This window comes from Schistocerca gregaria, chromosome 7, assembly GCF_023897955.1.
Source record: "Schistocerca gregaria isolate iqSchGreg1 chromosome 7, iqSchGreg1.2, whole genome shotgun sequence".
Taxonomy (NCBI): domain Eukaryota; kingdom Metazoa; phylum Arthropoda; class Insecta; order Orthoptera; family Acrididae; genus Schistocerca; species Schistocerca gregaria.
This window is the reverse complement of record NC_064926.1, coordinates 66748536-66761077: the sequence shown is the minus strand read 5'-3', so window position 1 is coordinate 66761077 and position 12542 is coordinate 66748536. Positions and strand designations below refer to the sequence as shown.

Here is a 12542-nt window from a genome sequence, read left to right as displayed (position 1 = left end):
CTCTGTGCTCTACTCTGAAACAAAGTTTCTTGAGGTTCATGACACAGGTATTGCTCTTTATGTAAGAACAAGAACATTTATAAGAATTAGGTATCTGAAACATGAAGCACCATTGGAAGCCATGAAGAAATGTGCCACAAGGAGGAAGCAGCTACAGATTGCATCTTCATCTGACAACTGGCAATATAAATCAGGAACAGACTCATGGGCCTCCAACCAATAGCAAGTGCTTTTGCTGGAATGGTCTCCCTGGACTGGACTGCATACAGCAGCTGCACCTGATGGGAGCAACAGCTTGTGAGTAGTGGGGGAAGGTGAAGCGTTGCTTGTGGGAGCATGCAGTGACATGGTGTGGACAGGGTAAGGATGCTAGGTGCATGGAGGGGGCAGAAAAGTAAGAGGGGGGAAAGGACTAGTGGATGAATCGGTGAAATAGAAGACTGTGTAGTGCTGAAGTAGGTGCAGGGAAGGGTCTAGGTGGGTGAAGGGCAGGGACTAGCGAAGGGTCGAGGCCAGACCAGGTCACAGGAATGCACGGAGCATTCCCACCTGCGTAATTCAGAAAAACTAATGTTGACAGGAAGGATCTAGTTGGTGTAGGCTGTAAAGCAGCCACTGAAATGAAGCATGTTGTCGCGGGCAGTATGTTCGGCCACCGAGGTGGAGTAGGTATGGACAAGGATCTGCATAGGTTCAGTGGGTAGCGTAATGCCACTGCAAGTGGGGTGATATTCCACAACCCACTGAACCTACTCCACCCATTCCCAACCCCTTGCCCCATGGCTTATAGCCCTGTAATACACCTAGATCCAAGACCTGTCCCATATATCCTCCCACAACCAACTACTCCAGTTTGGCCACAGCATCAACTATTCCATCAAAGGCACAGCTACTTATGAAAATAGTAACGTGATCTCAAACTAAGCTCCAACCACTGTGTTGGTTTCTATGTGGGCATGACAGCCAACAAGTTGTCTGTCCCCATGAATGGTCACTGAAACTATTGCCAAGAGACAGCTGGGCCACCCAGCTGCTGAACACATTGCCCATAACAACATTTCAATGGCTGGCTGCTTCATAGCCTATGCCATCTGAATCCTTCCTACCAACACCAGCTTCTCTGAATTGCACAGGTGGGAACTCTCCATACAATATATACTAAACTAAACTCCATCTGAACAGGCCTCGGAAGGCTCAATGGTACAAACGGCCGCTGTGTCATCCTCAGCCGATAGGCGTTGTTGGATACTGATATGGAGGGGCTTTGGTCAGCACACAACACTCCCAGCCCCTGTCAGTTTTTGTGAACAGAGCCACTACTTTTCAATCAAGTAGCTACTTAACTGTCCTCAAAAGGGCTGAGTGCATCCCACTTGCCAACAAGGTTCAACAGACTCTGATGATGACCCATCCAAGTACTAGCCAAGCCTACATTCCTGTAACCAACACTGTCCTCATGTTTCACTAGTCCATGTCCTTCCTTCACCTACCCCCTTCCCTAGTCCCACTCCAGTGCTACACACCACCAATACACCCACAAGTCTTTCCCTCCTCCTCCTCCTCCTCTTCCCTTCCTCTCCCAATCCCTCAAACCTCCCCACCTCCCTCAAACCTCCTGACTACACCTTGCAGCCCTACCCTGGCCCCACCATGTCCCTATACCTTCCCACAAGCAGCACTACAAAACACTTGTTTGGCCATTTCTGGAGTATTTTTCATCAACAGGGGAGAGTGAATATTTTACAGTGTCTGTATAGTTTGATGTATGCAGGCACGCATGCATGCCCAAAGAAACATTGCACCGAACTATACAGACACTATATAATATAGACACTGCCCTACTGTATTTCATGCCAAAGCATGACAATCTGACAAGCAAAACAATGTCTCTCCCTGTGCAGAAATCATACAACTTGTATGCGAGCACTAATGTATACAGATGGTAGGACACAAGTAAGTTTGAGTTGTTCCTGGAGGCATGCTTGGGTGGCCAAGGCAGTTAAAGTGACCACTCCCAAGAAGCTAGAAATCCAGGTTTGAGTCCAAGTCCGGCCCAAATTTTGATATGTTACTAGTAAATCATATAGTTCCTGTACAATCATATTTGCAATTTGTGAATACATTACGTAATATACTTCATCAGTCTGGGACTCTTACTATGTAGGATTGACAGATAAGAGGAGATCCAACGCATCATTTGTGAATGCAACATAGGTAACGGAAATTATAACATTACCATAGGTACCCTCTACCAAACACACCATAATGTGACCTGTGGAGTATAGACATCACTGTACAAATGAGATTAGCAATAAACTTCTGAAAACTGTGACTCATGTTGTAAATTCAGAGAAGAAAACCTAATGCATGTCAGAGAAGAAAAACGAATGCATGTCAGATAAAATGAGGAGTATATTAATAAGCAAGGGAGCACAGGCAAAGAGGGCACTCCTTTTGAAAAAGAAGTTTAACAGTATTGAAAATAGGACTAAGTCGAGGAGGAAATTTCTGAGAACGTGCACACAGCAGTATATGGAAGTGAATCGTGGACTGAGAGTAAACCAGAAAAGATGAAAATCAAAGTGTTTGAGATTTGGTGTTATACAAGGATGTGGAATTAAGTGGACTGGAAGAGGTGGTTCTCCAGAGAACTGGGGGAAAAGGAGCACACGGAAAATGCTAAACAGAAGAAGGGATAGGATGACTGGAGATATGTTAAGACACCAGGAAATAACTTCCATGATTATAGATGAAGCTGCAGACTGTAAAAACTGTATGGGACGGCAGACATTGGCATGTATCCAACAAATTAACACAACTGAGTGGAAGTGTTACTCAGATGAAGAGATTGAAACAGGAGAGGAAAGGAACGCAGCTGCACCAAATCCATCAAAGAGATGATGACAAAAAAAAAAAAACAGTAAGTTTAAAATGCATTACTTTCACACACAAGCACAGGAGTCTTCCTACTCCAGAAGTTTCAAGTCCTCCACTTGTAGCCTGAACCCTGCAATATTTCACTGTAACATGGGGGCAGGGGACTTTCCAGCAGTGAAATTTGTCTCAGCCTACCCCCTTATCCTTCTGTCAAGTTGGGTAACTTGAAATAGATAGTGTCCTGGATGAGCTTCATAGTTCACAGCGTCTGCAGATCCATCAGATAAAGCCGGAGTTGAGTGGTGTGACAACTGGTGTCCAGCTGCTCCAACATGCTAACTCTTTGTGCTACCTTTTTCACTGTGGATGCAAACAGCATGGTGAAAACAGCAAGATTAACGCATTCTCTCCCATATTAACAAAAAATGCTCATTTTATGATGGAAAGTAAGCAATTAGCCAAGTGACCACTGCTCACTCAACTGGTAAAATTTCACAAAGGACAAAAGGATTCCCATATTCACTCTAAGAAATTCAATGGCACCCTTCATATTTCAGTCTGGAACATATGCTATATAGGTGCTCTCTCTTAAGAGTTTAAAGGTACAAAGCTATTACAAATGTGTCATCTTGTTTCATGCTCCCATTACTTCGACAGGCTTAAATTCCACGTGTAACCGTAAGTCACATAAAGCACTGGAGAAAAATTTACCTTATCCAAGACAGCAATAGCAAGTTGACCTAATTTTAAAATTGGTCAGAGGGACAAGGTGAGGTTTCTTGCAGTGTTTTCTGGCACTCATATACCTGACATCAGAACTACTGAGAAAATCGCTAAAATAAAGGTGTGTAACAAACAAATAACAATTTTTTTTAAGAACTCATCAGATTACACAAGTTTGGCAGGAAGCTTCTGGCACATACCCGAGTCAACTAAAGCAGATAATTTTTTCTTTACTTACTGAATTTTTTACAACAAATGTAAAATTACCAATGACAGAAATGTAATTACCTTCACTTTTCCTGTCATTAAGTCATCGGCTTTTCTGCCCAGTTTCACATAGGCAACTGCTATATCATCACGAGTTACGATCATATCCTCCCTTAGGAATTCTTCCAGAATAAGCTTGCGGAACAGTCTTTCAATGTCACCTCGAGCCCAGTTCTTACCTTTTCCATAGAGTGGCAAGTTGTTGTGGCCTGAAAAACACCATATATTGGCTGAAATACATCCTGTGAAATTATTAACTGTGCCTCTAAACCTAAACAATGAAAAAACAAAAAAATTCAAATAATCATCAGAGTGTAGAAACACTTCACTCATGGAAAATGTACTATTGAGCTGCTGCTATAAGATTCAGCAAATGGGGAAAAGACCAACAACCAGTCATTTAAAATAAAATTTACCTATGCAACTGTCATATTATCAAAATCACAACCATACTTCAACTCCTCGCTTTTGACTTCTGAGGTCACAAGCTGCACAGTTTTTTGTTGTCATCATTTAACCTGCTATGGTAACAATGTGCTATAATGTTTCTATTTATTTAGGAAGATTAAAAAGATTGAGGTTGTGTTCTGTTGATGATGGGGTCATTAGAGACGGAGTACAAGTTTGAACATTGGGAGGAAACTGGCTGTGCCCTTTCAGTGGAACCATTCAGACATACATTTTAAGTGATTTAGGTAAATCATGAGAAATCTCTATCATCAGATATGCACTTTTTAAGTTACAGGAGACATCCAAAGGCCATAGCTATATTTGTCACCCTGCAGAATCTTGTCCAAGAACGAATATATTGCCTGGTCAAGAGAAGATATATTCCTAAAACCAAACTGTAAAAATGTCCATAACGTCAACAACTTTAATGTAAATGTCTTTTTGAAAACTATTGAAAAAACAGATAACAATATTATTAGTCTCTACTTAGCATAATCGCCTCTTTCTACTTCCTGGTGTAGAGACCCCACCACTGAATATTTAACAAAGTCTCTGAAAAGATGTGTCTGGAACAAATATTCTACAGCTAAACAAAATGTTATTCATGTGTCCACAGATTTTTCACTATACTAACTTGGTCTCTGGTCATAAACCTATTACTCCTTACAAATCAGAGACTTAATTATTGTCTCAACTTCCTTTTTATTACTCTTTAGTAGCACAACACCTTAAAGTTTCTTTGAAAAAGCATTCATAATAAAACTATCTACTGATTATTGTCATCAACTTGGTCCCACTGCTGCATAATAGCCTACTCCATACTGCTGCATAAAAGCCTACTCCATACTTGTCCATGAATTACAGTCTTCAGTTATATACATACACGTTCCTCCTGTTTCATTTACATCAACCACCCAGCTACCATTATGCTGCTGCCCAGTCATTTCTAATTTCTTGGAATCTGACAAAATACTTCAATGGTTTATAGACTATTAATTCATTTGGCAATTTAATTTTCATGCAGAGTCACAATTATGGATTACACTCCAGCACGTTCCCTACACCATTTAATTTTCTCTTGTCTCTCCTGGTGATTCACATCACACATCTCTTCACAGCTCTCAGCAACCCTCCTTTTGTGAATGGTTTTTGCATTGAAAACCCAAGTCTCATTTTTGTAAATCAGAAATGTTACTACATACTGACTGTAAATTTCTCATTTCAGGCACATAGGAAGCTTATTTTTCAAAACTTTGATGACTGGGCATTTTGTGTAGATAAGCCAGTACTAACCTAAGTATGCCATGATCATGCACCATGTAAGATATTCTCAAATACAATTTACCTGAAGACTATTCTATCAGCTGTTAAAGAAAGAATAGAGTAGATGTGGTATGAAATGGTTCTTGATCTGTGTAATTTATATTATCACTATCTTAGTTGTTGGTAATGAATTGATATGGCAGCCCACAAAAAACCTAATCTCAGTAATACAATAGCAAACCAAACAAGTATATTAGAGTGTTTCATACTGGTGTAAATTGTGACACTACTTAGCAAGGAATGACACACTGCCATCAACTTGTTAAATAAGGCCATTGATGGAGAAATCATTTCAGCACTGAGTAAATGTTTGAGGTTTACTCCAATCTCTCATATACCAGATGTTGTAGATATCATCAGTGGATTGGAATAGACAGTGCAGTGCATCTCATAGGAAGTTATTGGTGAGGTATTTTCATAGAATAAGTTGCATATTAACAAGAGCCAAGCAATAGCACAGCAGAGATTTTGTGTCGCAATGTGGTTTTCATGTAATTGTGCAACCGGTTGACACTGAAATGCCATGACTGTCACTGAAGCCACAGAATATCGCAGCAAAGTGCCATTGGTGTTTCACATACAAAAATGTACGTGAGACACATTCAGAAAGTACATTACATTTGTAATTCTTTCCATGACAAAGCTACTACTGCAGTTCAGTGCATGGATGGCAGTGATTTTGAGTCAAGGAGAAGGGATTGACACCATCTTCAGTTCTTTGTCTGCTGTTTGTGCTGTACAGTATTTGTTTAGAATGGTGAAGTTGGTCGATAATCCTGCCACTTTTGAGATTAGATCTGTAATTCATTTTCTGAATGCGAAAACCACCAAACCAGTTGACATTCACTGACAGATTGAGGGGTTTTGAAGAATGCAGTAACCAGTCACAGAAACATAATTTATTTATCTTGTTGCAAACCGATTTTGACTGATATCAGTCATCATCGGTGCATTTTTCTAACTGATACATGCCATAAGTGGAAGTGCTGTCCTTGGCAGTTTTCTACAATGATAGAAACTGCCAAAGACAGTACTTCTACTTATGGCATTATCAGTTAGAAAAATGCAATGATGATGACTGATACCAGTCGAAATCGATTTGCAACATGATAAATAAATTATGTTCCCGCAACTGGTTGCTACATTCTTCACAATTTTGTATTCCACAGTTGCTGCACAGAAAAGGAACCTGGTGGAGCCCAACATTCAAAAGATTTAGGGGTTTCATGGAAAAAAATGTGATGGGCAATTCAATGATAAGTTACTACTTTTATTTATTTTTATAATTTAAATGTCTGCTTTTGTAGTACCAAACTGGAAAGAAAACCTCCACAGCTGTGGATTGAGTCAGTACGTGAAATTACCATAATAAAAGTTAATATTATATAAAATAAAATTTAGATAAATCCTACACAGACAACAAGCTGCTGGGTATATATTACTATAGTCATGAATATAACACAGGAATCAGATTAATTTTTTTGATGGGGTCTCCCCGACAGACAAGATGGAGTGTCTTGAGCAAATTCTTCAGTTTAGACTTGAAGATGTGAGGATTATTGCTAAGATTTTTTTTTAAAATTCTTGTGGTAGGCTGTTGAAAATGGATACAGCAGAATAGTGCACAGCTTTCTTGTATAAGAGTCTAAGAGGTCTGATCCAAATGCAGATAGGACTTCTGCCTAGTATTAACTAAGTGAAAGGTGCCATTTCTGACAGTTTAATGAAGGATGTGATCAAGTGCACAAAGACTAATGAAGTGGGCATCTATGTTTGCTTAATGAGAAATTGGTTCATGTAATTGGAGAACTTATAAAGGAAAACTGTAAGTTTACAGTATCAGATCTTTTTAAGAACTTTCTGCAAATTTCAAGATCACTTCTTCATGAAAATGTATCTGAAAAACTTAATTTTTGAAAAATGTTTGCTCAGTGGGTCCCATAAACTCTTTAAACACAAAGAAAACAGCATCTCATCAGTGAAAAAGGAAAACAGCACCTGGTCAGTGCAAAAAGAAAACAGCACCTGGCCAGTGCACTTTTTGATGCCTTAGAACAAAAATGGTGATGAATTTCTAAGCAAGGATAGTGACCAGGTATGAGACTTGCTTATGAAACACCTCAATCAAAATGACATCAATGGAATGTAAGCACAGAACACCTTAATCAAAATGACAATCAATGGAATGGAAACACACTGCATCATGTGCACAGTCTTTGTGACAGACATGGCATTCCACAGACACATTTTTTACCACAAATGAAACAATCGGTGCAAACACTTACTACGAGACAATTATGAAACCATGAAACACGAAACATAATAAGTGCCACAGAATGCTCACAAACACTATTGCTTTGCCCTGGCCTTACACCTAGTGACATCCATCTCTTTTTGTGCCTCAAAACATTACCTGGTGGTCAAAACTTATAGTGATGAGTTCAAAGAACACGTTATCATATGGTTAACAACACAGGTAGTAAAATTCTATGCAAGAGCATACAAAAAGTTGTGCTTTCAGAATGGCAGGAGCTATGTCAAAAGAAGGTTTATGAAAAACATAGCTTAATATTTTTAGTTTCTTTCTGAATAAGTTGTCTCCTGTATCTGTAGTTGTTTTGTTTTTATTCTCTGAAGGGTGGTCCTACTTTTTGTACGGCAGTGTATTTTACTGAAAGACTGAAACAAAAATGGTCATGGCTTATCCTTTGTCTGCAGTAAGAGATAATTCTTTTATGAGGGACTTTTAGGAAACTATTTGAGACACTGCTTCTCATAGTCTGTCTTTCCATAATGCTGACAACACATTTATGGTGGAGCCACAGTGCATAGAATCTCTTTATCAGTTCAATGATCATACAAGGAGGATGTACCCTAACATCAAGTTCACAGTTTAGTTTATGAGATAAGGACAGTTGTCATTTTTAGATGTTTAATGTGAACATATAAATCTGATACTTTGTATAATGCAAGCCTGACTCAAATCTCAGTGCTTACACCCCCTAGATTTCATAATTTGGCCCATTACAATCATTTCCACCAAGAACCATCTGGAGTGAGGTATTAAGTATGCAAAGAGAAACTGAGTTACCACTCTCCAAGAAATGAAAACACAAATATGTTCAACAATTCTTTTCTGTGGTGTGGGATTATGTAAAATAACTAGGACACTGGCTTACAAAACATTTAAGATATTTTCGATTCACTCAAGAAGGTAAGAGAGACGCTACACGAGGTAGGAGACAATCTTGGTGCCAGAGTCACATGAATTTATGACAGCCATTTAAACTGTGGCAGTTACTATATTGATCAGCATGTATGTGCAGCATTAGAAGAATTACACATTAAATATTGGCATTTGGACTAACCTAGGTTGCAGAGGACAGCTTCACAGACATAATAGAAAAGCACAGAATTGTGTTAGATGAGACACATATGTTGTCCCATATACTGGGAATTGGGAGCTGGTTGCAATCAGTACACAACAACTTCCATAGGAATAGCAACTGTAGCTTTTATAGTGAACAGAAGAGCACACTCAGTGCTGCAAGGATACAGAGAAATACAGTGAGCTGGTTACTTTCCACTGGGACTGGTGACACTACAAGCATATTCCACAACCCCTCCCCCCCCCCCCCCCCCCCTCCCACACACACAGAGACAGAAAGAAGACACACTGACGTGGTCTCTGGTAGCATACGCAAACTTAATGACTTTTGTTGTGACTTCTGAAATTTTCCCGGCGTATTTGTTCTTCTAATAATTTCCGGGTATGCAGCCGGATCCCGTCGACATTCTGCCACGACATTTCGGCCCAGAGACGTCCGGCCATCATCAGGTGAGTACACAACTACAACTACAACAGTAGTTGTGTACTCACCTGATGATGGCCGGACGTCTCTGGGCCGAAATATCGTGGCAGAATGTCGACGGGATCCGGCTGCATACCCGGAAATTATTAATGACTTTTGTGTGATATCACATGACATACTTCATCCAACTATTGGGCACTCGATGGGGGGGAAACAAAACATCACCAGTGATGATTACAGCTGTCAGCTGCTGATGCCTGATTCTCACCCAATTCTAACCTGCTAAGAAAACTGAGAAAATTTTATTTGAGAAAGCCATCAGGAAAAACTGTGCTTCTGGAAAAGATAGCATTGTTGAGGAGGGTGGGGGCACAAGGTGGGGTTCAAAATTCACGGATTGCAATGCAGACTTTGAAGTCTGCTGTATTATGCTCAGTAGCTACATTTGACACTTGGCGGTCTCTTCGTACTGGCCACAGTTCAGCAGTGGCCATTCACAGAGGTGGATATATGGTTGATGGTCACATCCCAACAAAAGGTTTGTGTGTGTCAGAACCTTGCATCCAAAAACTATTCCGCCTACTGTCTCCCTACTCCCAACTGTGAATATCACTACATAATTATCAAGCCCACTTCCACATTCCTACATCCATATTGTGCAAGACACCTTACACTGAGCCATGCAGGTTACTTCTGGTACCAGTATCATTTCCGCCCCATCCTGTTCCATTTGCAAATGGTACATTGGAAGAAGAGCTGTCGGTACACTTCCGTATGGGCTCTAATTTTTCATGTTCTTTTCGTCGCGGTCACTTTGCGAATTGTATATGGATGGAAGCAGTATGTTACATGAATCGTCCTGGCGTATTTGCTCTTAGAATTTCAACAGGAACCTCTCCATTATCAATAAGGCCTCTCTTGTAGTGTCTTCCACAGAAGTTTATTAATCATCTTTGTAACATTCTCATCCTTATTAAATTACCCCATGACAAATACCCCGTACTTCATTGGAGTTTAAGTATCCTTTCCATTAATTCAAGAGTCCCCACACTGATAAGCAATACTTAAGAATTGCTCAAACAAGTGTTTTATAAGACAATTCTTTCATGGATAAAATGCAGTTCATTAAGATTCTTCCAATGAATCTCACCTTGTCATCTGTTTTTTCTACAATTAGTTTTATGTGGTATTTCCACTTTACGTCACTTCAAGCCGTAGCTCCCAGGTATTTCAAGACTGTCATTGTTTCCAGAGGTTTACTGTCGATAGCATAATGAAACCATACTGTATCTCTTTGCCAATTTATGAAAAATATATTAAATTTATCTAAGTTTAGGATCAACTGCCAATCCCTGCATGAACTGCTGATTCTCTGCTGTGGTTCTCCTACATTTTCCTGACATTGAAATATTCATGTAGATAACAACACTGTAAGCAAACAGGGTCATGGAGTTTCTGATTTCATCAACTAGATCATTTATATATGTTGTAAAGATTAATAACCCTATAACGTTCCCACGGTATACTCCTGAAATCACCTTCATAACAATTGATTTTGTGCCATTAAGAACAATATGCTGAGATCTGCAATTAAACTGCGTACATGTCTGCACTGTGCGCAATCTAGGCCACACAAGAAATAATGAAAACACATATTTGAAAATACATTTCAATTCAAGTTTAACAAACATATTAACCCAAAAAACCTACAATGTCAAGTAAAGACAATGAGACACAATGATAGGTACAGCCGTTAATACAGCTATAATGAAGCACTATGGCTTTATGGATAAAGTCTTTAGTAACAACACCTATTGCCGTACCCAACAAAGACACTGGTAGCAAAACAAACAACAACAACAACAAACAACATTTGCCAGATCACATCATCAGTGATGCTCTGGTCCACAGGTCTACACTGAGAGGCCACTCTAGGGAATTCACATGGCACCAACCAGTGATTTCCGGGATGGCATAAGGATGTCCGCAAAATGAGGCATGTGCACAACCGTGTGCTAGCTCACTCAATGTGGCTTCACTACAATACAAAAAGTCATATTCTGACTTATTATTTGCTATACACCTGAAAAAGAAGAGCTGACTGCATTTTAATATTGTATTAGGTACATCTATGGAACTGCTGCTGTATGTTTTCAAGGTTTTCAGCATGATAGTATTCCAAATAAATATGAAGATCAGCAGTTAAATTTTTGGATCCGCCTTTGGACAAAGACATGAAACTGGTACAAAATTCTTTCAAGAAACTGAAAATCAATGGCAAACACACTCAGAAGTTTCTGTACTGTGTGCATGCCCATGAGACAAACAACTAGTTCAGCTGTCTAGGAAGCAAGCTCCATTTATCAACAGAAATCGTAAACAGAAGAGCTCACAGATGTATGCGAAATAAACAAAAAACTTCCGCACAGCATTGTTCCAGTTCTGTATCTTCTTCAGGCACTTCTCATCACAGTTTACGAGCCACATACTCACTCAATGCCACCACCTTCTTGAGTATTTTGTATGTAGTACATCCCATCAGTGTCTAATGTTGTTCAAAATCTGCATCTAATATAAAAACATTACCATCTTAGTGATGTTTGTAATTCTTGTATTCCTCATAAGGTCAAGAAGCTGCACAACAGTGAATCAGTGCCTAAAATTGAAATTTTAGGGAACACAGAAACTAGCAATCCACAAAATATTTTAAGATTTCTGCAAATCTTGGGCAAAACAATATTTCAAGTGGACACAGGAGCTTCTGCATTACCTAACGACTGTAATACTTATGTAGTTATTCTGTTATCTTCATTACAACCATTAGCCAACAACATTACAACATACAGTGGCCATGAGTTGTAGACAAAAGGAACATTTCAAGTTGAGTATCACAGAGTTTTTGTAGTACACAAATTTACCTTTTGGTCATCATTTCATTGAATACATATTTGGTCCAGATGCTTTCAATCAGTTACAATACTCTGTTAACAAGAAAATCCACCTGTTGATGAACTCTGAATGAAATTCTGACCTTTATTTTTCCTGGCTTTAGCTGTGCAACAGTCATCTACAGTTCCCCATTTTGCCTAG

At 39.4% G+C, this 12542-nt stretch overlaps 1 protein-coding gene across 2 annotated transcripts in view; it reads right to left on the bottom strand.

Annotated features, from left to right (window-relative positions):
* Positions 1 to 12542, bottom strand: part of LOC126281372 (Bloom syndrome protein homolog) — a 171359-nt gene that overhangs the window by 21857 nt on the left and 136960 nt on the right. For both annotated transcript variants that reach the window (XM_049980288.1, XM_049980289.1), the window contains exon 20: positions 3889 to 4076. In XM_049980288.1, the coding sequence (XP_049836245.1) occupies positions 3889 to 4076 (188 nt within the window). The remainder of the gene's footprint in view (positions 1 to 3888; positions 4077 to 12542) is intronic.